The 27,924-nt window shown below is 36.8% G+C and overlaps 3 protein-coding genes across 8 annotated transcripts in view; 2 read left to right on the top strand and 1 right to left on the bottom strand.

The window, feature by feature from the left end:
* Window positions 1-15,489, top strand: part of LOC103029203 (hemicentin-1) — a 30,432-nt gene extending 14,943 nt beyond the window's left edge. For all 6 annotated transcript variants that reach the window (XM_022662313.2, XM_022662312.2, XM_049462795.1 and 3 more), the window contains 10 exons: window positions 4,902-5,192; window positions 6,694-6,966; window positions 8,648-8,749; window positions 8,830-8,886; window positions 9,026-9,085; window positions 11,220-11,264; window positions 12,054-12,116; window positions 12,266-12,301; window positions 12,459-12,525; window positions 14,132-15,489. In XM_022662313.2, the coding sequence (XP_022518034.2) occupies window positions 4,902-5,192; window positions 6,694-6,966; window positions 8,648-8,749; window positions 8,830-8,886; window positions 9,026-9,085; window positions 11,220-11,264; window positions 12,054-12,116; window positions 12,266-12,301; window positions 12,459-12,493 (962 nt within the window). In that variant the 3' untranslated portion in view covers window positions 12,494-12,525; window positions 14,132-15,489. The remainder of the gene's footprint in view (window positions 1-4,901; window positions 5,193-6,693; window positions 6,967-8,647; window positions 8,750-8,829; window positions 8,887-9,025; window positions 9,086-11,219; window positions 11,265-12,053; window positions 12,117-12,265; window positions 12,302-12,458; window positions 12,526-14,131) is intronic.
* The window catches only part of baz2a (bromodomain adjacent to zinc finger domain, 2A), a 353,839-nt gene that overhangs the window by 283,412 nt on the left and 42,503 nt on the right, over window positions 1-27,924 (bottom strand). The gene's annotated exons all lie outside the window — the stretch shown is intronic.
* syt2a (synaptotagmin IIa) overlaps window positions 22,348-27,924 on the top strand; it is a 95,413-nt gene continuing 89,836 nt past the window's right edge. Inside the window, exon 1 of the mRNA XM_022662302.2 lies at window positions 22,348-22,642. The gene's annotated coding sequence lies outside the window, so the exon portion shown is untranslated. The remainder of the gene's footprint in view (window positions 22,643-27,924) is intronic.

Here is a 27,924-nt window from a genome sequence, read left to right as displayed (position 1 = left end):
CTATTTGAGATAGAGGAAAATAAATAATAAATTAATTAATGAATAAACAACCAGTACTTAATGAAATGAACACGCTAGTAACCACAAAAATTAGTTTTAATGTTTTGCTACTTTTCTTTTTTTACTCAGAGTATTGAATGAATTTGGAATATCAGGTATCACAGTTTTAAATGAAAAAATAAATGAGATTTTAAAAGTATCGTATTGCAGATTATCCAATGTACTAATTAACAAATTCACAAACAAATACCTGACTTGTGGGCCCACACCTGTGCACACACACAAAAAAATAACAGTAAAATAAAAGAAACAAAAAGTTGCAGGCCTGAGTCGTGGCTTGGCTACAGCGAGGCTTAAAACTTTAACAGCCACATTACTTACCTAAAATAAGCAAAACAAAAGATTAGTTAGTGCACTCAGTACTCACGACCTCTCTAGAGGATGTTCTGGGTCTCTGGTGAGAGCAGGACGACGTAGAATCGGCGCAGTAGTAGTTTAGGCAGTCCAGAAGGAGTTTAGGCAGTCCGGCGGGAGTTTAGACAATCCGGCAAGAGTTTAGGCAGTCCAGCGGGAGTTTAGGGCGAGAGCGAGGCTCATGGACTGGTGAAACCGCCAAGAAGTCATAAAACAGCTCCCCTGTCTGAACTCAAGCTCTATGCAGCTCACTGGGCTCTTCAGAATCACTGTCCGTGTCCTGTATCTACGCAATTAATCTTAGCTACAAAGGTTTAAACATATTTCAAGCACAAAGCTACACATAATACTTAGTGCTACTGAGTTAGCTAGCATGGTTGATAAGCAACCAGCTTAAAAACAACAGAGTCTAAAGATTTATTAAGTTGATATTGCATGTGTATATTAACAAATCACAATTTACCTCATCAAAGGTGCCTCAAAAAGTCACACAAGTGGTTTAAACTGGCCGTTAGCCACATGTTGGACTTGTTTTGAGCACAAACAGCCCCTGTGCTGCAAGGCTTACTCTGCTTAGCTCTCTCTATCTCTAGTTCTACCATTCTGCCCTCTGATGCTCACAACGCAGCTTCAAGCCCCACCCACTACTCAAGATTTTGACTGACAGGCAAAATAACCAATTATCTTGCACCAACAGAATCACACGGTTGATTTTATCTGAATGCAGGACAAAGAATAGAGGTGGGCGATACCGGGAATTTTGGTATCGATCCGATACCAAGTAAACGCAGGGCCAGTATTGCCGATATCGATACTGATACCGATACTTTTTAATATTTAAGCTTTATAGATCCAAATGATCCAAAAACCTAGGATATAATTTCACCAAACATTGATAACAAAATACTTTAGTATCACAATCAACATTTTTTGTTTAGAAACAATGGAACAGTAACAAAACAAAGTTTAAATATAAAATAAAAATATATAAAAAAATAAAATAAAAATTCTCCCCTCACTAGACATCTTTTCTAGTTCTTTGTTTCTTTGTTTCTTTTTTTTAATAGAATTGTAATTTGGAAAAACAATAAAAAAATAAGGAATTGTCTTCCTTTCAGTGCAATTCAAATGCAAGTTTTTCTTAAATAAACAGAGTGTAAAAAAATATCACTCAACACAAATCTCCTGAGGTAGAGGCGTGTCGACTCGAGGAGAGGGCTGAGTGGGCGGGGCCAGGCTGAGCCTACCTGCGTGGCGGTTTGGCTGGCTTTGCTGAGCCATGTGACGCATGTGCAACAACAAGAGACCAGAGAGTAGAGGTGGGCGATACCGGGAATTTTGGTATCGATCCGATACCAAGTAAACGCAGGGCCAGTATTGCTGCTTTAATGCTTTAATATGGAAAAAAAGTAGTTCCACAACAACTGTAACAGAACTGAAACTTGAACATTATAGCTTGAAATCAAAATTGAGAATAAGCGAAGATGGTAAACGTTAGGACCATAAAATAACGCTAAAACTCTTCTCTCCTGTTAAGTGGAGTCGTCTTCAGGTGAAAGCAGCTTGTTTGTGAGCATTTCCTGCCTGGTTGCTGGGTGGTGTTGGTTAGCGTGCCAGCTGGACTGTGGTTAGGTTAGCGTAGCTTGCTTAGCTCAGCATTAACTTAGCCCAGCCTGGCTGGCTACCGTTCTGGGGTGCGTTTCCCGTACAACGACGGAGCCTAGCATTGAACTAACGTGGTACGATGCATCGTTAAACTAACTAACATCTGAAGTACGACCGTTTCCCGAAACCATCGTACTTTGTTGGTACCACGGAAGTCTGAACTATGTTGGTTTGAACCACCGTGGTCTTAACTAAGGTGTTTCCAGATGTGTTCGGTCAGACTTTCCCAGCAGAAAACGTGCAAAACTCACAATCTTTAAAATATTATGCCAAAAATATGTTTCTAATGTATCATTTAGGCTATTTATATTGTAATTATCACCAGAACATAACGGACAACAATACTATTAATAAAACAACAATGAACTGCAAGTAAAATGTACACAATAATTGCTATATATTCATTATTATTTGTAACAGACAGTGTTACTTTAAAAAACATACACATATTTGCTATTGCAATATTTTTTTTAAATAAAATAATCACCATTCTGAATGAGTCTTATTAATATGAGACCTGAGAAATGTGTGTTACTCAGTGGTTCAGCAGAGCGCCTACGACGGTGCAGCGCGTGGTGTTCTGTCGAATTGTGCAACCCATCGAGATGTGCTTCTCAACACCAGCGCCCATGCGTGGAAACACTTTTTATTATTATTTTTTTTTTTTATGGTAATTCTGTTCTTTTGGGTGCATTAAACAACCAGAAACCCCTTGCCATTAAGCATGTTTAAATATGGGGCTTTTTCTAGCAATTTTATATTTAAAAATTAAATATGCACTAGGGTAGTACGGTTTGACAGGGTAGCAAAACTCGACAGAACACCGGATGGAAGCCTAGTTCGAATCCCAGTCATGGTTTTATTCTCTTTATGTTTTTTTTCATAATGGCAATTAATGTTATTATTTTTTTTACATATATATTAATGTAGCCTACATATTTCTACGTATTCTCTGTAATATATTATTTAACAAATACTAATTGATAACATTTGTATAGGCCTAGAAACACACGTTGTATTGGCTAAATAATACCTTTTTCTTTATTCACACTCTGTCTGGCCCTGTTACCTCCAGAGGATAATTAGGTAATTCAAAACACCTGCTTATTGCATATCTCTATTTATTTTAAGACACTTTTTACTTAGTTTTTTCTTGTTATGAATATATTATTAAAAGACACCTTCTTGCCTACTGTATGGATACATTTGTTTCACTGGGTACAAACAATGCAAATATACCCTCAAAGGTCCTCGGGGTACAGGTGTTTACGTTAAAGCCATTTTAGAGTATTAGCCCAGTGACAGTTTAATAGCCTTATTCACAGAGTGCATATAGCACAGTGGGTTTAAAAAAATAATGATTAACTATTTCATAAATGTGCACAGCACAAGTTATCTTTACTCAAGAGATGCCTGCTTGAATAATTGACATACATCTTTCCAAGACTGTAAAATACATTTTAGCTAAAGAGCATTTCAGTGCACTCTTTTCACTACACTGAATTCATGTTTGCCAAATAAAGCTAAATGTTAAAGACATACATTAAAAAAAGGACTGAATTTTATTATTTTACCTGGGCGCACATGGATAAAAGTGAAGTGGCTCAATTAATGTAATTAACACAAACATTTAAAAAATAGGTACACTTGACATCTTAAATCCTCGTGCAGCAATATTAATGTGATTTATCAGCTTTCTGAGTCCTACCGTCCATCGTCTGCACTAATCACCAGGAACTAAGCTCTTAACGACAGGTCTAGAGCTGTAGTTGGAACGACGCAGCTGAACCACGGTAGTTGCGAATATTCGCTGGAACTACGGTTCTGGGAAACACCTGAGTAGCTTAACTAAGGTTCGCACTATGCAAGTTACTAACGTGGTTACCTCCATAGTTCCAACCACGCTTTTGGGAAACACCTGCGTCGCAGCTGCATCGTCCAGACTATGTAAGTTGCTAACGTAGTTAGCAACTACGCTTTTGGGAAACGTACCCCTGGCTGTCAGACTGAGACTGAGGTGACTGATTTTCTTTTCCTTTTTTCCGCAAAAGACAAGCCAGTGCTGCAGGGTGCTGGCGACTGAGCGCTAGCCTGTTGGAGGTGATGATTCAAAACTGTCCTGTGTGTATATGCTGTTACTCGGCAAAGCGTCAGCGAAGTGATACAAGATTAGTGTGAGAGGGCCGTGATGTTATCACAAATATCAGCACGGCTAGAACACCTTTCAACCAATCAGATTGTGAGGTCGGAACAGACTGTTGTATAATCATGATTTTACCCCGACACTGGAAATTTGTCTGTGACAGTGATATCGCTTGAAAATCATTTTGTGTAAGGTCGGCATTAGTCTGCTTGTTTTCCTGGTTTGCTTCTGTCTTGTCTCCACCCAGGCCCTGCCCTGCCATAAATGTTCCCACCTGTGTTGTTTGTATTCCAGCCCCCTCCTTGTCTTCCCATGTTTTTCTTTGGTCTCATAGTGCTTTTGACCTCTGTCTTGCTTGTTTGACACACAGTCCTGCTTGTTTGTTTCTGCTAAATTCTGGTTAGTTATCTTTTGTTTGTTTGTTTCTTGACTTCTTGCTTGTTCTTATGTTTTGTAGTTTTAGTCTTTGTGTTATTGTTTTTGTGTTATTGTTTTAGTTTTTGTTCTTTGTTTGTTTTTATTATGGCAAATAAAAAAAAACTGACTTGCATTTGCATCCTGCCTCTGAATTGTTAAACGTTGTGTGAACGTAGCCAAAGAGTTTAAGACAGTAGTTCATGTTATTTAATAAGGAGGCAATTTGAATAAACAATCTCTCTCTCTCTCTCTCTCTCATTAGACCCACCACAACCTAAAGTATCCCTGACTTCAGGCTGGGACACTCTGTTCACTGAGGAAGAAATGACTGTGAAATGTGAAGTTTCTGACACATCGGGGGAAAGATGGAAGAAGACATGGTTCAAAGATTCACAGCAGATTTTCAGTCATGCTCATGTAAACATGACTGGAAACAGACTTTCAATCCTATCTGCAAAACAAAGTGATGCTGGAAGCTACACCTGTCTCACAGAGCTGGAAAAAAGACCAAAGTCAGAAGCTACTAGCACAACATTTTCATTGGCTGTTCATGGTAAGTTCTCATCAATATATCTCTGTTGTGTCTGTTACATTTGCTTAAAAATGTAAATGATAATATTGTAGGAATCTAACATAGTGTGGTTAGGATTACAGTCACAGTTATCTGCACACAGAATACAACATACACTATTAGTCTAAATGCAGTAATTTTGTTTAGATTAACCCTAACATTGTGGGATTGTGGGAACTATCCTTCTTGTTCTGTGAAGCTCACTTTCATAAGCTCACTTGTATTTCTTTTGCATTTGTATTAGGGCTCTTGGTCAGTTCATATCTAATTGTTTCTGGTTGTACTGTATTTAAAGTACTAAACGCAGTCTGAAGTACCTACTGCTGTTGACACTGAGCTAATAACAGCCAGTATAGCTAACTAGCACAACTAAAGCCCTATCTGGATGGGATTTGTTTCTCAAGGGGCGTCTGTGAAAAATATTTCACACTTCTACTCAGTGTTAAAACTCTTGCATCTCGACTGCAATTGAAGAAACAGTAGGACCTGTGAGTTTTTTTGGCTTTCTTGGTCACGTGCCAGCGCGTTCAGTAGCTCCTATATTTCCATTTGCTGTTGTGTTTACGTGGATCTCCATGGAAACATGCACCCAAAGTGTAATTATATTAGTGCTATTTTATGAAATTAACTTAAAAATACCGTAGTTCAGTGAAAAACAGTAGGTAATTCTGCCTGTGATTTTTTCAGAGGACGTCTGGGGAAAAACAAGTACATGGTCATTCCAGACGGGAATAAAATAGCAGAGGACGCCCCATAAAAGAATAAATTACACAGAATCCCCTGAAAAACAATTACTGTCCAGACAGGGCTAAAGATGGGGTGCTCTGGGGACACAACATAGCCAATGTACTGTATATCAAATACCTTCTAAAGAAGAGGAGCTCCATCTGTGGTTGAAGAAGCTAAATCTACATATAACCAAAAGTCTTTATGTCTGCTTTTACCATTTTTTTTTAGAGGGGAACTCTTTTATAAAGTTCCTATAAAACAGATTTATTGGATGCTGTAAGGCTGTTGGAGAAGATGCTAGCTTATCGTATAGGCTTTGCTCAGTGTGACTCAGATCAGATTTTTTCATGGCTGTTTGGACATGCCAAATCCGATTTTTTCAAACCAGGGTTGAATCACTTCTATATGTGTTCCTAAATCAGATACGTATCCTATCCATGTACATCCAACATGAATGTGAACGGACAAATTGGAATTCATACTCATATTTTTGTTTTTGCGCATTAGCATTAGTGCTACGTGCCTCTCTCTCAGACCCACACATCTCTTAATGCAGTTATAGCTACTAAAACAGCAAAAGCAAACCACCTGGCCTTTTTTCAACTCCTTGACCTGAGCATGAACTTCAGACCAGCTGTTTACTCTCCACTCCAGCAAAAGATGCTCCACATATGAGCTGCTAACACATCCATTCTAACATTCACAGAGTGGCAAATGTGTAATATTTTAATCACAATTTTCTTTCCATCCTTAGCCCGTGCACAGACTGTTCTTACTCTGGAGACTAGCTGGACTGATATCATGTCTGTGGACACTCTGACTCTGAAATGTGAGGTACAAGATGAAACTTATGGATGGAACTATACCTGGTACAAGGACGGCGTGTTTGAGGTGAGCACTAATGAGGAGAGATACAGTGTGAAGGCCACAGAAGAAACCTTCGAGAGTGAATACAAATGCAGGGGCAACCGGACAGAGCGGCCACTTTACTCTTCCTTCAGTGAGGGTTTCAGAGCTAATAAACTTGGTAAGTTATGTATTAAAGATTCACAACATACAAAACACTACTTATAATAAATGCACTCAGCTTCTTGTTGTTGCACCCATTACTGACACAAACTTGTCTAGAACCTACAGTTGCAAGAAAAAGCATGTAAACCCTTTGGGATTACTTGGATTTCTGCATAAATTGATCATTAAATGTGTTCTGATCTTCACACACAACAATAGTCACAAAAGTCACAATAATAGACAAACACAGTCTGCTTAAAGGTGCATTATGTAGGTTAATCAAGACATTTTGCAGGAAAACTTAAGACCATCTGTCCTCCAACTGAAGCTCAACAGAGGATGGATGATGCAACAGGACAGTGACCTAAAACTTAGAAGTAAATCAACAACGAAATGTCTTCAACAGAATAAAATACGCCTTCTGGACAGTCCTGACCTCAACCTAATTGAGATGCTGTGGCAAGACCTCAAGAGAGCTGCCAAAGGAGGGTCAAAAAGTTATTGAATCCAAAGGTTCACATACTTTTTCCCCCTCACTGTGAATGTTAACATGTTGTGTTCAATAAAAGCTTGCAAACATATATTTTTTTTCCTTTGTGTGGTATTGTCTATTGTTGTGACTTGATGCATATATTTAAAGGTAAAAATACAAAAGAAGCACAATATTAGAGCATGTTTCCAGTAACAAGTTCATGTACTATATTTGAAAAAAGCCTAAATCACAGTTTCAGGGTAAAGTTATGGTAAGATTTTTTTAAGATTATTATTATTATTATTATTATTATTATTATTATTAGGGGGTCCTTGACGCTTTCAAGTTGTAAGCAGGCGGTTGTAAGGTAGTAAATGTTGAGAACCCCTGTCTTAAATGGCATTGTGACGGTTCATCTGGGTAAACTCTGAGGTGTGTCACAAATCAAGCAAACAACGAAGAGACCCAGATGGCAAAAATCACTGGGGCCATTTCTGGGCTGAATGCCACATGCCGAGCCTGAGTAGCATTGGCCCAGTTCCCGTATATGAACTGTCCTAGAAAATAATTACAATAAACAATGTTACTCCTGTCATTGTAAGATAATTTTATTCCATTGATGTATTGATAATATAATTGAATAATAATGCAATTACACCCTTTTAAAGGGCAATGAACTTTTAATTATTAAGAATATCAAACATAATATCAAACAAATGGACATTTATGCTTAAAACCCTCCAATGTGGCTGAATTTAAACAATTCTATAAAAAAGTCAAAAATTTCTCTACAGAGATGTGAAAGACTCATTGCCAGTTATCAGTAAAGCTTGATTGCAGTTGTTGCTGCCAAGGGTGACACAACCTAGTTATTAAGTTTAGGGGTCAAATTACTTTTCCACACAGAGATAGATTGGTTTGGATACTTTTTTTCCTTTAATAAATTAAATTATCATTTAAAAATTAGCAAATTTTTTATTTACTCAGGATATTACTTTAATAAAAACTCTGATATTGTTAAATAATCAGTAAAATATCAGTATGACAAAAAAGCAAAACCAAAGAAATCTGTAAGGGGCAAATACTTTTTCATGTCACTGTATGTATTGTACTAAAAGACGATAATAATAATAATAAGTCGATAATGTTTGTGCCCAGCCTAGATAGACAGACTGAGAGAGAGAGAAAATACATTGAAAAACAAATGTGTTTTTTATATTTACAGTTTTAAAACGGAAGATTCTGCTGGCGTTTTCTGGCTGTGTAGTCTGCAGTATCGTCTTGCTGATCATTGGATGTATAGTTTTAAGAGTCACGCGCAAACCAGGTACAGACAGTTTTTTTTAAAGATTACATTTTAAGAACATAATGCTTTATTACAAAACTAAATATTTTTTTAATCCCTAGAGAAAAAAGAGGCTGTGAAGGAGGACTTGTTTATCTCAATGACGAACTCAAAGACAGGTAGGTCTTGTAATGACTTCAGTTTCAGTGCATATATATATATATATATATATATATATATATATATATATATATATATATATATATATTTTTTTTTTTTTTAAACAGTTAAACATTACTGTCTTTTTTTTGTTTACAGAAACGAGTTCTCCATTACAGGAATATCTGAAAGAAAATGGGCCTCCAGTTGATAAAGGAGGTAACTCATCTCATCTTATCTTATTCTCTTAAATAAACCTTTTGGATTTTATTTTGTTTTATTTTCAGTACTGAAAGACCGACAGGATTTGATATCAGTGTTGATCTTAGATAAAAAAAAAACACCTATTAATGCTGGTGGTTTCAAATAGATGACATACCAAAAATAAAATAGATTAATTTGCTATTAATTTTAACAAAATGAAAAAAAAAAGACATGTTTGAAATGAGTAAAGGAATTACAGTTTACTTGTGTTCTAGTTGAAGAGCTCCATCTAGCTGGCAATGGATGTACAACAAGAAAAAACAAGATTAAATGAACAGCGCCTAAAAATATACAATCATGAAAATACATTTTTGCTGGGCAATTAACCTACAAAAATGGTAAAGAATTACACAGTTAAGAGCCCAGACTGTAGCAGGATGACCTGCTAGACCATCATCATCCACCAGAGAGCGACACAGAGTCACCATAACCTGCTGAGAAGAAATCAGTGAAACATTGATTTGCTCCTCTTTATCGGAAGCCAACTCTCACTTCTTTTCTCAGACTTGTTTTTTTATTATTCCCCTTGAGTTTTCTCCTGGTTTTCTCCTCTTTTGCTCTGAATTTTGTCTGTTCCAGATCTAACCCCTTTATTGTCTTCAAAATAAATAAACAAAGTAAATAAATATAATAATAAATTAATTAATTAATTAAAAAATAAACAGGACATTAAAAAGTAAAAAATAAAATACTGTTTCCTCAAGTATTTTGAGTTTTTGCTTCTCTGGGGTTATTGTTTGGCTTTTTTGCCTCCTTAGTTCCTTTTCCCGCCTTTTCCTCCTTTTGTCTTGGGAAACTCACTCTTGCTCAAATGTTCCCTTTGTTCTGTGATTTAGAGCTAGCCATTAGCAGCTAGCTTCCATTAGCATCCTAAGCTTTTCCCCTTTTTCTGACACATCTCCCCTAGTAGTGTCTTGTTTTCAGTTTCACCATAAATAAATATTTCCCCAGTTTTTCAAGTACCATTTGCCATCCTAGTCCCTATCAGGAGTTTCTTGTGATTGTCTTTAGTTTTATTAATCTTTCCCTTTGTTGCTGATCAACTCTGCACTTGGGTCCCTATTAATATCCAACTTACTTACTGGTAGCTCCCCAAGTTTACACTTTATACAAGTTTAAATCCACCTAATGTATGAGCTATCACTTAAAATAAGCTTTCTGGTTGTCCTCAGAGCTTTTTCTAACACAATGTGGTTTGCCTCGTTTTGCATGCTTATGTATTGACACTGCCCCTCTAAATACTCCAAGCAATTGGGAAGCCCCACTCACTAGGTCAGTCGAAAAAACACCATTTCAGTCATTTTGGTTGAAAGCATCAAACAGTACACGGCAGGATTAGCAAGCAGACTTCTTCTAAAGGAGGGATCTATGAGAAGTCAGGGTGGGCCTGTGGCAGGTCAGTAGATGATGGAAATTTAAGTACTTTTAAATAATGAGTTTTGCGCTTCAATCACACTTAAGCATGAACTAGCTTGTTGTTGTTGAGATCTCTTTATGTGAGAGCGATTTTGTGCAAAGAATTTCATGATTATGTTTTGTGTAGCCCACAGACCTATTCTGACTTGAGTAAATAGAGGTATAGTGTGTCCCTTTTAAAAAAACTGTAAAGAAGTTGTTGTACTAAATCTCCGGCTGCACAAGTGATGCTGAGTGATTGTATAATTTACAGTGTTCACACAGGGTAAGATACTAAGACCAACTGGCACCTGGACCTCTGTTGAATTATGTCATTCCTTTTAAAGGGGGTGAATATTTGTGCAGTCCCTTGTTTTAAATGATATATTTATTTTAGTTAATTTACATTTGTACCTACATTGTAATACTCTGTTTTCTTTTTTTTTGTAAATTCTTGTCAAAAAGCCAAGTTATATTGACCTTAATTCCAATTATAGAAGCAATAAAAGCTGAAAATATCCACAAGGCACAAAACCATTTGTAGGCACTGTATCCCATCCATTTCTGCTGCTTTGAACTTAATGTCAGTTGTTACAGCAGGAGCTTTTGAACGTGAGCCTTGATCACCTTTCTGCATGTTTCAAATAATTGATTATTTAACTCTGTGACTAATTCTTGTTATGTTTTAATTCAGAGCATAATGAGAGTACAGCGTCTGCAGCTATGGATGAGATTAAAGGTAAGCCATTGTGATTTAAAAAGAAACAGCAGCTTAATTTGTTTGAAGTATGCTGTGAGCTTTATTAATGTATTTATAATAATTCTAATATTAATACATTAGCATTTTAAAAAAGGTTCCAGAAAAAAAAAAAAAAAAAAAAAAAATATATATATATATATATATATATATATATATATATATATATATATTATTTTTTTTTTACCTTATTTAAAGAAATGCCTTTAAGAATTAATTTGTTAACTGTAATTATTATAAATGAAAAGTAAAAGACAGATTTAAGACCCCTTTAACTGTAATTATTATAAATAAAAAGTAAAAGACAGATTTAAGACCCCTTTTAATAATACTTAGAATTAGTAACAACTAATGCTATTAGTAACAAAAACTGATGCTAAAACAAAGAATTCTGCATGGAGGAGTGGGAAAAGCGTTCTCCCAGTCAATGTCAGAAGCTGGTAGATGGTTATAATAAATATACCTGAGATAATTTCAGATAACGTAGCAAATAGTTAGGTCATAGTGTTCTAATATTGCACTGTAATTCATTAAATTACATTTTAAATCAGTTTAGTTATTAAATTCTATTATCTTCATCTTACTATATTCTTCAAACCTAGATCAAATCTCAATCAATTTAAATTGATAAATATATATGTCCTATATATGTCTTAAAGCAGCTAAAGATTTTATATATATATATATATATATATATATATATATATATATATATATATATATATATATATATATATATATACACACACTGAGGATTTTGTTTAATTATAGATGCAGTTGTAGATGTGGATGTGCTGCCAGCTAAAAACACTGGAGGATTTACTTCATTTCAAGGTATTTACCTATTTTCTATTTTCTTTTTCGATCTGTTAAGTAACTACTTATTACTATTTAGTTCAGTTATTTTGCACCGTTCTTATGTATATTATGCAGTGCTGGTGGTAAACTGTAAATACTAATATATATTTTACTTTTACTTTAAGTTGAGAAATCTGCAGGAAACGGATTGAAGTCAGAAGGTGATCTGCACTTTTCTTTTGTTTACATGTTTATTTCATATTTGCTACCTACAGTAAGCATTTATTGAAAATTCTTCAGCCTCACCTTTTTGCATGACCTAATTTTTGCTGTATTGTACATTACAGTTTTTAACTGTATTTATCTTTTTAAATCCAGAACATGATGAAAGTGCAGCATTGCTTAAGAAATAAGAGAGTTTCTGCAGTTGAAGATCATATTAATGGTAAGTATTTTTGTTTGCTTATGTCAAACCAGCCTTTTATTGGGGTAACAATTAATTAATGTATAGTTACTTACAGTTACAACCAAATATATTGGCGCCCATGCACTGCACTGAGTAAGTACACACATTTATAGATTTGTTGATTTATTGCATTAGAGTAGTACATTAATCTGAGAAAAAAGTAAAATCAGATCATAATCCATACAACAGATACCAACTGTACTGTACTCTATTGTTGCCACCTTTTTAAATTGTAAGAAATAAATAGATGTTAATTATGTGATGCTTGTTTCAATGTTATGTATGGTGAATGCTGGCAATATAGATTTAAATCACACATAATATATATAAAACACATTTAACCAGTTTAAACAAAAGAAAGTTGACTTAAATGTTTTGTCCTTGTACGAAAGAATTGTTAAATTGTAGAAAAGTAAATTAAATTATAAAGAATTTACAATTCTGTTGCCACAATAAGGCTGGGCAACATAAGAAAACTGTGTATCATGGTATTTATTTATGGTTTGTTTGTCTGACTGGGACTTTATATAGGTTTAATACCTATTCTCTTTTCAGAAGTGCATCTAATAAAACATTATAATCATTTTATTTCAATATGTATATAATAAAGGCTACACAAAATGACACAATATATCTAAGAATCAGCATACATGAAATAGAACATTTTATTTTTTTAATATTTAAGTAGGCAGTTGAAATAGCTGTTGATCTGTCATAGTGTCACATTCTCATCCTTTACCTTGTCCTTCCTATTTTATCTCTGTTTTTTTTGTCTCCTTATTTTATTCTAGCCATGTGCTCTCTAGCACATGGCTCTATGTTGTCCTCCTTGTCTCTAAATCTACCTGTGTCATTTTTAACTCCCCCCCCCCCCCCCCATTACCTGCTCCAGGTGTTTTTGTTTCCTGTTCCAGTGTTGATTTTTGTAGCTCCTGTGTTTCCATGTTCCTCTTTTGTTGGGCGTTTTACACATCTGTATGGTTGCAAGTATTTCTCTGTTTTCTGTCTCAGGGCATTCTGTGTATTTGTGCTGTTTAGTTTTTGGTTTATTTTCCTGTTTAATAAATGACTTGCGCTTACGTCCGCCCCCTTGTCCCTTGTTGCTGCAACCCTGACACAAAGTCCCATTGTTTCAGGTAGCAGAGGACAGTATTGGCAAAATACCATTTTTAAAAGTGACTAAGAACATTGACCAATTAATTGAACTTTTGTTAATAATTAAACTTATTTTATTAAAATACACATTTAACAACTGAAATGTATTAAACATATATTATGTTGCCAAAAAGGGGCAGGTGCTTCTCTAAAGCTTCTTTTTAAAGATGTTTTTTAGATTCTTAGATAGCATGAGCATCATACTGAGAACTATTTCTGCATGCTTTTGAAAAACTTTTTTTTTACACATGTGCAATTATTAATTAAAGTTGCAAACTTTATTACACATTGACAAATATAAAAAAATGTAAAAACAAAATCACATAGTAAATAATAAACAACTGGATGCTGTGAATTTATGAAAATTGCACAAGCTCATTATGTATTTCATGTATTTGTTCTCATATGTTTACTTTACACTCTTTTACAGCCCAGTGAATCACCCGTCAACAGACAAGAGGAAGTACTCGTGCTGCAGTAGCACACATGCTATCATAGAATACAAGCTGATAACTAAATATTGGGCAGCAACTAACGTAATGTAATGTAATTATATTTACCCAATCAAGTTAATGCACAGTAATATGTTTAGCACAAAATATTTGATTTAAAAATACAAAAAGTTTACTTTTGCACACTTGTAGTACTTTATTGTTTATTTATTTCTTTATTTCCATTTTAAATATTTTTATTTTAAGTCGTAAATCTTAAATGTCATGTTCATAATTTTTAATGATTTTTCCTTTTTGATCTTATTTTTCTTAACTTTTTATGCTTTTAATTATACTGGGCCTTATCTTCAGGGTTCGTACGGTCATGAAAAACCTGTAAAAGTCATGGAATTTGAAAATAGCAATTTCCAGGCTTGCATAAGTTTTGGAAAAATAAAAATACCCAGAAAGTTTTGGAAAAGTCATGGAAATTTGGTCTACAAACTTTGTGTTTCAGTTTATCAATGGAGAAAATTAACAAAATACGTCAACTCAACGTTAATTCAGTAATTTAAGCCCTACACAATGGAGCTCTCAGGATCTGACACAAATTTTATTATTAAAGATTGCGTGACAACATTTTATCTAATTCATTTTAGTTTTAGTTGACTTCTGGTTTTATTGTCCATGTCTGCACTGATGTATTAAAAATCGTATGGTCATGAATTAGCCTTGAAGTCATGGAAAATGTATTAGTTAAAATGTGTATGAACCGTGTATCTTGAACCCTGCTGTACAAGGCACATTGTGCTGCTCATTGCTATCTTACACCCTGTCAACATTCTAGTTTTATGCCTCGCAATTGTGCTGTACAAATAGTGTCAGAGTTTACAAATATATTTAGTATATCTAATGGTCTGGAAGTGAGGTGTGTTCCGATACATTTCTGGCGTATTGCTATCTTGGCAGCAATAAACACAGGTGTGCCACTGACTGATTTAAACCCTGACAACAGTCAACCATCAGACGTTCATTACAATCTTAGTAAGGCAGGATCGCCACATGCGCTCAGCATGTGTACACCCCTTACATAAATACAGGACACAAGGACACACCGCAGTGCACAAACCCAACTTTTGCATCAACAAGAAACAGAATATAAAAAAATATATATTTTTGCATGCTGTATTTACTTTGTTTTGTACATATTAAAACTGAATGTTGTTTTAACTTTATTTCTTTTTTAATCTTATTTGATGAGATGTAATTTTCTTTTTATTTTCTTTTGTATTATTGTTCTTTAAGCTGTTTAAATTTTAAAATGAAAATGGACAAATAAATAAAGTTTATAACCACAGTTGTTGATGTTTTTGTTAGTGTAAATAGTAGGGCAGCATCTTGGAAATAACTTGGCGATATAATATGTATTGTGATACAGGGGATTATAGTTTACTATATCACAATATTAGGATTCCTTCAGATCCTTGAATGTGTTAAAAAAAAAAACATTTTTCCCCCAAAAAGTCTAAAAAAGGCCTTAATTTGTCTTAAAATGTCTTCAAATGCCCCAGACAATTTTGGATTTGTTTTTACACATTACATTTCAAGTTCTATATGTTTTAATTTTTTTATTTTATTTAATAGCATACTGAACTTTGCAGAACCAACAGCATTATTTGTGGCTTATTACTTATTATTAAAGTTCATTACTTGCTTTTAGCCAGTGTAGATGTTACTGTGGGTATGGGGAAACTGTAGACAAAGGGGTTTAAAAAAACTGGACCCTGGATGCTAATTTTAGTGTATGAATTAGTTAATTTGATTCATTTTTGTTTGTGCAAAACATCTCATATTGGAAAATACAGAAGTCAAAAACGTAATGTAAAATCTTACTTTTGGTGGTCTTATTTCTATTTTATTTTATTGTATGAATTACACTGTGATACTGTATTAAGGCCAACATATATTTATAAAATCTTAGTAAAATAATAGTTCTCTTTTCATTGTAGGAATAGATTTTAACACTGATAAAACACTGTTTGGCACCAGTCTTTGCAATGTTTTTTGCTAAATTAAATCTATGTCAATATTTAGTGAAAGGTATAATGAAAAGTATAATCTTCCTCAACAATGATCTCTATTCTCAAAGTAACAGATTTCTAGCATTACTATTGTAAAATGAACCAATTCTTTTAAAATCAGTATATAGCATGCTACTATAGAACTGCAAAAATTTAGTGAAGGATGAATTATACAGTAAACATATTTCTCACCTGAATCGCAGTATAGTCATTTTAGAGCAGGTTTTCTTTTTCAGCAGTTTAAACAAGAATCCATCTTTACTAATGGTACCTATTTCTATTATTATTTGCAATATTTACAACTTAGATCCTATTTCTTATTATTATATACAGACACAATCTTTCGTATCTCTTATAGCTATACAGAGGAAGAAAAGAAATGCTAAGCTAGCCTCTCTGCCTGTGTGACGCTGAAAGATTTAATTACTTCAGTTTATTTGACTAAAGTGTTTTAAGTGTATTTATTGCTGCCATGTTATACTACTCCTCTGCTAGCTAATGCTAGTGAAACGAGTAGGCATGTCATTACCAAAATAACCAATTTGTAGGTAATATTTGTTGCTAATTTAGTTATTTATTTACACATTTATTCAGTTTGGTGTAGAAGTAATATTACTGTGGGTGTGCTTAAGTTAGGGTGGCCTACCATTCCATAAAATATGGAATCTAAAAAACGTGTTTGTTCTGAACAGGACATATGCTTTGTTCTGTATTTTTGAGGTTAGATAGTTAAAACTGTGTTTTGTATGAGATGAGCTGCTGCTGCCTTTCTGAGGTATTTTGTTGACACATGGAGATGCCCAAAAAGACACTTGGGAATACTCAAAAGACACTTGGTGATGCCCAAAAGGACACATGAAAATGGATAAAAGGACACATGGAGATGCCTAAAAGGACACTTGGAGATGCCAAAAAGAACACATGGAGATGCCCAAAAGGACATTTGGGGATGGCCAAAAGGACACTTGGAGATACTCAAAAGACACTTGGTGATGCCCAAAAGGACACATGAAAATGCTCAAAAGAACACATGGAGATGCCCAAAAGGATACTTGGAGATGCCTAAAGGACACTAGGTGATGCCCAAAAGGACACTTGGGGATATTCAAAAGACACTTAGTGATGCCCAAAAGGACACTTGGAGATGCCCAAAGTGACACTTGGAGATGCTCAAAAGGACACTTGAGAATTTCCTAAAGGACACTTGGAGATACTCAAAAGACACTTGGTGATGCCCAAAAGGACACATGAAAATGTTCAAAAGGACACTTGGGGATACTCAAAAGACACTTGATGATGCCCAAAAGGACACCTGGAGATGCCCAAAAAGACACTTGGAGATGCTCAAAAGGACACATGGAGATGCCCAAAAAGACACTTGGGAATACTCAAAATACACTTGGTGATGCCAAAAAGGACACATGGAGATGCCCAAAAAGACACTTGGGAATACTCAAAATACACTTGGTGATGCCAAAAAGGACACATGGAGATGCCCAAAAAGACACTTGGGAATACTCAAAAGACACTTGGTGATGCCCAAAAGGACACATAAAAAAGCTCAAAAGGACACATGGAGATGCCCAAAAGGACACTTGAAGATGCCAAAAAGGGCACATGGAGATGCCCAAAAGGATACTTGGAGATGCCTAAAGGACACTAGGTGATGCCCAAAAGGACACATGAAAATGCTTAAAAGGACACATGGAGATGCCTAAAAGGACACTTGGAGATGCCAAAAAGAACACATGGAGATGCCCAAAAGGACATTTGGGGATGGCCAAAAGGACACTTGGAGATACTCAAAAGACACTTGGTGATGCCCAAAAGGACACATGAAAATGCTCAAAAGGACAGATGGAGATGCCCAAAAGGATACTTGGAGATGCCTAAAGGACACTAGGTGATGCCCAAAAGGACACTTGGGGATATTCAAAAGACACTTAGTGATGCCCAAAAGGACACTTGGAGATGCCCAAAGTGACACTTGGAGATGCTCAAAAGGACACTTGAGAATTTCCTAAAGGACACTTGGAGATACTCAAAAGACACTTGGTGATGCCCAAAAGGACACATGAAAATGTTCAAAAGGACACTTGGGGATACTCAAAAGACACTTGATGATGCCCAAAAGGACACATAAAAAAGCTCAAAAGGACACATGGAGATGCCCAAAAGGACACTTGAAGATGCCAAAAAGGGCACATGGAGATGCCCAAAAGGATACTTGGAGATGCCTAAAGGACACTAGGTGATGCCCAAAAGGACACATGAAAATGCTTAAAAGGACACATGGAGATGCCTAAAAGGACACTTGGAGATGCCAAAAAGAACACATGGAGATGCCCAAAAGGACATTTGGGGATGGCCAAAAGGACATTTGGGGATGGCCAAAAGGACACTTGGAGATACTCAAAAGACACTTGGTGATGCCCAAAAGGACACATGAAAATGCTCAAAAGGACAGATGGAGATGCCCAAAAGGATACTTGGAGATGCCTAAAGGACACTAGGTGATGCCCAAAAGGACACTTGGGGATATTCAAAAGACACTTAGTGATGCCCAAAAGGACACTTGGAGATGCCCAAAGTGACACTTGGAGATGCTCAAAAGGACACTTGAGAATTTCCTAAAGGACACTTGGAGATACTCAAAAGACACTTGGTGATGCCCAAAAGGACACATGAAAATGTTCAAAAGGACACTTGGGGATACTCAAAAGACACTTGATGATGCCCAAAAGGACACCTGGAGATGCCCAAAAAGACACTTGGAGATGCTCAAAAGGACACATGGAGATGCTCAAAAAGACACTTGGGAATACTCAAAAGACACTTAATGATGCCAAAAAGGACACATGGAGATGCCCAAAAAGACACTTGGGAATACTCAAAATACACTTGGTGATGCCAAAAAGGACACATGGAGATGCCCAAAAAGACACTTGGGAATACTCAAAAGACACTTGGTGATGCCCAAAAGGACACATAAAAAAGCTCAAAAGGACACATGGAGATGCCCAAAAGGACACTTGAAGATGCCAAAAAGGGCACATGGAGATGCCCAAAAGGATACTTGGAGATGCCTAAAGGACACTAGGTGATGCCCAAAAGGACACTCGGGGATATTCAAAAGACACTTAGTGATGCCCAAAAGGACACTTGTGGATACTCAAATAACACTTGGACACTTGGGGATATACAAAAGACACTTAGAGATGCTCAAAAGGACACATGGAGATGCCCAAAAGGACACTTGGGGATATACAAAAGACACTTGGTGATGCCCAAAAGGACACATGAAAATGCTCAAAAGGACACATGGAGATGCCCAAAAGGACACTTAGGGATATTCAAAAGACACTTGGTGATGCCCAAAAGGACACATGGAGATGCCCAAAAAGATACTTGGAGATGCCTAAAGGACACTAGGTGATGCCCAAAAGTACACTTGGGGATATTCAAAAAGACACTTAGTGATGCCCAAAAGGACACTTGGAGATGCCCAAAAGGACACTTGGGGATATTCAAAAAGACACTTAGTGATGCCCTAAAGGACACTTGGAGATGCCCAAAAGGACACATGGAGATGCCCAAAAGGACATTTGGGGATGGCCAAAAGGACACTTGGAGATACTCAAAAGACACTTGGTGATGCCCAAAAGGACACATGAAAATGCTCAAAAGGACAGATGGAGATGCCCAAAAGGATACTTGGAGATGCCTAAAGGACACTAGGTGATGCCCAAAAGGACACTTGGGGATATTCAAAAGACACTTAGTGATGCCCAAAAGGACACTTGGAGATGCCCAAAGTGACACTTGGAGATGCTCAAAAGGACACTTGAGAATTTCCTAAAGGACACTTGGAGATACTCAAAAGACACTTGGTGATGCCCAAAAGGACACATGAAAATGTTCAAAAGGACACTTGGGGATACTCAAAAGACACTTGATGATGCCCAAAAGGACACCTGGAGATGCCCAAAAAGACACTTGGAGATGCTCAAAAGGACACATGGAGATGCTCAAAAAGACACTTGGGAATACTCAAAATACACTTGGTGATGCCAAAAAGGACACATGGAGATGCCCAAAAAGACACTTGGGAATACTCAAAATACACTTGGTGATGCCAAAAAGGACACATGGAGATGCCCAAAAAGACACTTGGGAATACTCAAAAGACACTTGGTGATGCCCAAAAGGACACATAAAAAAGCTCAAAAGGACACATGGAGATGCCCAAAAGGACACTTGAAGATGCCAAAAAGGGCACATGGAGATGCCCAAAAGGATACTTGGAGATGCCTAAAGGACACTAGGTGATGCCCAAAAGGACACTCGGGGATATTCAAAAGACACTTAGTGATGCCCAAAAGGACACTTGTGGATACTCAAATAACACTTGGACACTTGGGGATATACAAAAGACACTTAGAGATGCTCAAAAGGACACATGGAGATGCCCAAAAGGACACTTGGGGATATACAAAAGACACTTGGTGATGCCCAAAAGGACACATGAAAATGCTCAAAAGGACACATGGAGATGCCCAAAAGGACACTTAGGGATATTCAAAAGACACTTGGTGATGCCCAAAAGGACACATGGAGATGCCCAAAAAGATACTTGGAGATGCCTAAAGGACACTAGGTGATGCCCAAAAGTACACTTGGGGATATTCAAAAAGACACTTAGTGATGCCCAAAAGGACACTTGGAGATGCCCAAAAGGACACTTGGGGATATTCAAAAAGACACTTAGTGATGCCCTAAAGGACACTTGGAGATGCCCAAAAGGACACTTGGAGATGCCAAAAAGAACACATGGAGATGCCCAAAAGGACATTTGGGGATGGCCAAAAGGACACTTGGAGATACTCAAAAGACACTTGGTGATGCCCAAAAGGACACATGAAAATGCTCAAAAGGACAGATGGAGATGCCCAAAAGGATACTTGGAGATGCCTAAAGGACACTAGGTGATGCCCAAAAGGACACTTGGGGATATTCAAAAGACACTTAGTGATGCCCAAAAGGACACTTGGAGATGCCCAAAGTGACACTTGGAGATGCCCAAAAGGACACTTGTGGATACTCAAAAGACACTTGGAGATGCTCAAAAGGACACTTGGAGATACTCAAAAGGACACATGGAGATGCCCAAAAGGACACTAGGTGATGCCCAAAAGGACACTTGGGGATATACAAAAAACACTTGGTGATGCCCAAAAGGACACTTGGAGATGCCCAAAAGGACACATGGAGATGCTCAAAAGGACACATGGAGATGCTCAAAGTAACACTTATAGATCCCCATATATACACTTGCAGATGGCCAAAAGAACACTTGGAAATACACACTTGGAGATCCCCAAAGATACACTTGGAGATGGCCAAAATTACATTTGGAGTCATGTGGCTATCACTCTTTTTTTTTTTTTTTTCCAGTGTATGTGGTTCTTTATTTACTACAACAACTTACTAGCAGTAGTAGTGTAGCCTACATTCCTACTGTCATTTTTACAGTGCAGGGGAGGTGGGTGAGTGGTAGGGTGAATAATTGATAAGAATAAAAGCATCGGTTCTTCATAATGTATCTGCTGTAACCTAATTTAGCCTGGTAGATCTTCTTCGTTCTTGGTATAAACCCTCCTGCTCCTCCTCCCCCAGCTCCTTTTGGAAAATAAGACACAGCACACACTGCAGCAGAGCACGCGAGCTGCCCTGCGGTGAGGGATGCACCAGTGAAGTGTAACAAATCAAAGGATCTTCATGTGCTTATTATAGTAACAGTGTCTGGCATGTTCTCCAAATCTAGACCGTGTTCTGCGTGATTTTAAGATTTTTTTAATCGCTATGAAGCGCGAGGCTTCCTGCGATTCTCTGTTATTCTTTTTATTTTTTCGGAGGACGTGCTGTCCTATTCTGCGTCTGCTCTTTTCTGCATTGCGCTAAATATTGCAGAGCTCAGCAGCCCTCCCCTCGCGCTGTATGCGTGTGTGTACGAAACCCTGTGTGTGAGTGTGCGCGCGCGCTCGCGCGTAGGTGGGCGGGGCCTTTGATAAGCATCAGTAACTGCCTCCTCCCAGTCAAACGAGAGGACTGACATTACTGAGGGGTCGCTCAGCCAATCAGAAGGCTGGAACATCAGGAATACAGCGGCGGAGGCAGCGCGGGAGGGAGAGTCATGCCCGCAGTGTGAGCGCGTGAGTGAGTGCTGGAACTCTGTTTCCTCCACCTGCACAAACTTTCAGCATTTTCTAATAAACTAGTGGCAGGGCACGTGCGGTAAGTGAGCGCGCGGGACTAAGGACTAGGCGTGCAGGCGTGTGCGGGAGAGTGGACACGTAATTAGGGGGTTTTCGTGTTTTTGGAGGTTTTTGACCTGAAGCTGAGCTTCCCTTTGCGGCAGAAACACATGTGGTAAGTAGCAGAATTTACTGTAGCTGCTGAGTGAATGGAATGATGTTAATCAATGTTTCTTGTCACTATGTCGTGCAAAACGCTACGTTACGCCAAACTGGAAGTCTATGGAAAAAACTGGAAAACAATTTACTGTTCTCTGAAGGAAATTTGAAAAGAGGCTTAAATAGTGTTTTAAATAGAGGTTTAAAATGGTTTAAATAGTGGTTTAAAATGGTGGCTTGAAATGTGGTTTCAATTACGACTTGAAAGTTGTTTAAATAGTGGTTTAAATAATGATTTAAAATGTGGTTTGAATAGTGACTTAAAAGTTGTTTGAGTAGTAGGTTAGATAGTGATTTAAACTGTGGTTTAAAAAGTGTTTTTTAAATGGTAGAATAGTGACTTTAATGTTGTTTCAATAGTGGTTTGAATAGTAATTTAAATATTGGTTTGAAGTTTGGTTTTGGAATAGTGGTTTAAATAGTAGTTTGAATTGGTGTTTGAATGGCTTGAATGGCCAAACTGGAGATATTAAAGATACAGGAAAACTCTTCACTGTTCTGTGCAAGTTTTAAAGAGTGATTTAAATAGCGGTTTTAAAAGTGGTTTGAAAAAAAAATGGATTGAAAAGTGGTTTGGAAATGGTTTAAATAGTGTTTTGAACATTTTTTAATTGTTTAAAGGGTAACTAAACCCCCTGATTTTTGATGACTCCACCCTCCACCCTTTTTGATAACTCCAGCTCAAATTTGAAAAAGACAAAAAAAATTGAAGGGGTAGTTTGGGAGGGGCACTGGGTGATGTATGGGTTTAGGGGCGGAAGGGAGAGCTGATTGGCTGAGCTGCTGCAGCAACTGTGAGCCTCTGATAGCTCTGCATATTGTAATGTGTCTGCACATCATAGCACAGTTGAACTTGTGAGGGCGCTGCAGAGGCAGAAATTTTGAGCAGGACTGGTATGTTTCATTATTTAAATAAACACATTTTAGCCATTTATTGGACAAAAATATATGTTTAAGGGTTTAGTGGCTCTTTAAACAGTGGTTTAAATAGTGTCTTAAATAGTGGTTTAAAAATGACTTAAATGGTCCAACTGCAAATGGAAAACTCTGGTTTAAACAGAATAAGTACTTGGTGGAAAGAAGGTTTTGATGCTGCTTTGAAACAGTAAAAGGACCATTAAAATTTGTATATATATATATTTTTTTTAAATAGTGTATATCAGTTGCACATTCCAGATCGTACTCATTATAAAATGTAATAAAAAGTGTTTAAGAACACAAGAAATAGCAGCACTCTTCAGTTTTATAGAAATTATGAAGCAAAAAAGGCATGACTGTACTGACATTAAACAACACTAACAAATCTTAAACTGGAGTAGGGCTGTAAAATAAAATCTTATCATATAAAATTACATTATTGTGATAAAAGTTTTGCCGATATAAACGTTGAAACAGTGTTAACATATAATAACAATAAACTCGAACTGCATTACCTGTGCACAGCAACAGGGGGAGCTCCTTGTAATGTAGAATGTGGTCATGTGACATAATGAACCTGGAGGCAGAGTGAGGTAGATGTAGCACCTCTGTTTGAAACACGATTTGTGCTTTTAGCTGTTTCATACCCTTATTAATATTAAAGCAACAGTTAAGCGATTTAGAGACCTCTTTGGTTTAAAGGTGTAATTGCAGCCAGCATGCAGAAGAGTACTTTTAAATACTTTAAAGTTTGTGTTGCAGTTTGTATTACCAAAATTGCTTGAGTAACCAGCTGGTGCATATGACTTTAATACACAGAGATGTAACATGACCAGAAAATCTGTGTCAAAACCCACCGGACAGACTGTAATAGACATTGCAGGGATGATCACAGCAGCACACTGATATAATGTATTAAATTAATTCATCTTAAATCAATAAATATAAATATAAATAAATACTCATTTCAGTTAAAAAGAAAAGCATCTTAAGGATTGCTGCTTTAAGCTATTGATTTCCTCAGCTGTAGGTATAGGTGTGGCATGTGTGGTACCCTTAGGCTTTTGTCCTTTCTCAGTAATTTAAGTACCTTATGTGGATGTTTGTGTTTGTTTGCTCCAGAAGGGAAAAAGAAAACCATGAAGTAGGGGGAAATGTTAAAGGGGAGCACTAAGATAGTAAAGTAGGGCAGAAGAAGAGCAGAATGTGGAGCTGAGAGCTCTGAGCACTGCAGTATCCTGCGGTTCCCAGCCCCAGCCAAGGCATGCCAAATGGTATAAAAAAGAGAACTGCATCTCTCTCTCTCTTTCCCTCCCCTCTGTCTCTTCTTGTACCCTCTCTCTCTCTTTTTTATCTCTCTCTTTCCCCCTCTATTTCTTCTATCACCTCTCTCTTTTTCTCTCTCTCCATCTCTCCTCGCTTGTCCTCTCTCTCTCCTCTCTTGCCCTATCTCTCTCTCTTGCCCCTCTTTCTTGCTCTTATTTTCTCTCCTCTCTCCGTCACACTCTTTCTTGCTCTCTCTCCTCTCTTACCCTGTTTCTCTTTCTCTCCCACTCTGTCTTCCTCACTGACTCTCTTTCTCTCTCTCTTTTCTCCTCTCTCAGACTGTTTTCATACCTTCAGTTAACAGGTTTTCAAATTTGGGCAATTTTCCACTTGATTTGGTTCATTATCACACCTCAAACTTCACAAATGTTACAAAATGTGTCAAAGCACGCCACACTCGAACATACTCTCTATATATTGATCACTGTTGAGTGGAGCAAGGAACTTAAGAGTATATGCATTAACCTCACTTATTCAGACTAAGCGGAAAATACTATAAAACATAGCTGTTTTTCTCAGAGGAAATTGTCTAATTGGCAATGAAAGTGCTTATAACATCAAATAAAAGGCAGCTGGGATTCAACAGAGATTCATCAAATTCCCAAAAGCACCAAATCAAGTCAAGTCAAGTCAAGTAGTTTCATTGTCAATACTTCATATGTACAGGAAATGCCGAGAATTGAAATTACTTTACACCTTTTCAAAAATTACTTCAGAAAATAAGATTCTAAATATTAAAGATTAAAAATGAGAAACACTAAATGTACAATATAACAAGGTCACAGATACAGACATATGTGAGGCAAGAGACACAAGACAATAGTGCATTAGTGACAGGGGGGATTAAGAGGGGATGACAGTACCAGGCTAAACAGAACGTGTGTAAACCAGGGTGCGAATTATACAATGATAATTGGGGGGTACGTGCTTCACTAAACTGTCTTATAATCCTTACAGTGTCTCACTTCCCTACTGTAATGTCCACAGCATGTAAAAGATAAATCCATTACATCAGCTAATGTAGCACATACCTCACAATATCCTTTAGAGTCATAAATAATATATTATACAGCAAAATCCACAGTTAATTCTGCAAAAAACACACACACACTGCTTTTGGCTGCTATCTTTCATTAGCTTTCTCCCAATTAAATAATAATTCATATTCTATAACAATATAACTGAAAATCACTGTAAATAAGGATTTTTTTCCACATCTCATCCACATATTCTGATACTGGGACTACAATATTAAATGTTAAGAGGAGATGTATTTTGTTAGAATTCAGCAAAACACCACTTCTTTTTCTTCTTCTATTGTTGATTGTGATAATAGCCTGTCACAACATCCTGAAATTAATCTGAAAGTCTGAACCATCTAGCAAAGTGTTCAAATAAACCCTACCAAGGTTCAGATGAACTTTTGGTCGGACCAAATTTTGTGCTTCTGTTTGTGTCTCATCTGTTATGTAACCCTGGTCATTCCTTGGACTGTTGTTTCTGCAATATGAGTCAGCACAATAGTTACAGGGTATACTTTAGTTTCATAATAAAGAGCAGCATTAGGACAGGTTTTAGCATTCCTAAACACACGAACCCCTCTAGACTGAACCCCAATAGACATACCTGATTCAGCTCAGAAGATCAAAACAGTCTACAGAATATAATTTGTGGATAACATAACATTTTACATTTAACATTTTAAGAACATTTTGGGCCATTCTTTAAATGGAATTTAAAATAGCCTAATGTTTCTGTATTTTGTTACCATATTTTCCCATTTTTGTCTTGTCCATAAAGTGTAGGAAAGCAGAGACATTTTATTGCCTATATTATTTGCTACAGTACAACTAATTTGACTGTAGGCATTGCGCTAATCATGCTTCTGTGGTAATGCCTTTACCTTGCCTTTACCACATTTGACAGTCTTAAATGAACACTGTTAGTGTTCAGATTTAACACTAACAGTGTTAACTTAACACTAACAGTGTTAATTTAACACTAACACTGTTGAATCAACACTACTACTGTTGGTTTAACACTACCGATGTTGGTTAAACACTACCACTGTTGATTTAACACTGGTAAATTTGTTGGCGTGTTGTGCCGCTCTGTGTCAGTTTGACTCCTGTACTGCCTGTGGTGTAAAAGCAGCAGCACCACAACGGGAGTGAAACTTGGCACTCACTCCATTTATTCACCGAACCACGACAACAGAACAGCTCACGCATGTGTGCCGCAACACGCTGTGAGATGAGACGCCACGCCGTCACTCAAAAATATGCCTTTCAAATATATCTAACACTGTATTTATGCAGTTGCACTATGACCACATAAACAGAGCTAATAAAGGTGTTCATCAACACATTATTATAGATTATTACAGATTTATTGTGCATCCCTAGCTACAATTTTCCTGCTTTAAAGGGCAACATCTGTTTCAGGATTTTAAATACACTGCTGATCAATGTTGGTCATATTAACTAGGTTACTTCAGTTAAGTATGTTGTGATAATTTTGATCTATTTACACACATCCTATCAACAGAGTAACAGGAGCTACACAATATACTTCCACTGTGGACATCAAACCTGAGGGGATTTTTGCACAAAACAGCAAAAAGGAACATTTCTTTCCCACAGAAAACACAGGCTGTTTCATGCTGTCAATCACCCTGAATCAGAGCATTATACCATTAAACCTCTAAACCACTGTGAGAAACAGGCCGCCCATGTAATAATGTGTAACCAAAGCACCACCACCTAAAACAGATGGATACACATTTTTGCCACAAGTTTTATATTATCTGAATTTTGGTCTTACATACTAATTGTGCAACACAAATGCAGATAGATCAAGTTCAACCACAGACTTCCTTATTAAAATTTATGTTAAAGCTAGCGTGTAAAATAGTTAAAGCAGTCCAATTTCAAAACACTACCTAAACGTGCCACAGTAGGTGGCTGTCAGATTATTTAGGATCACTAAACGTCC

This window comes from Astyanax mexicanus, chromosome 13 (assembly GCF_023375975.1).
Source record: "Astyanax mexicanus isolate ESR-SI-001 chromosome 13, AstMex3_surface, whole genome shotgun sequence".
Taxonomy (NCBI): domain Eukaryota; kingdom Metazoa; phylum Chordata; class Actinopteri; order Characiformes; family Acestrorhamphidae; genus Astyanax; species Astyanax mexicanus.
This window is presented reverse-complemented; position numbering and strand designations above follow the sequence as displayed.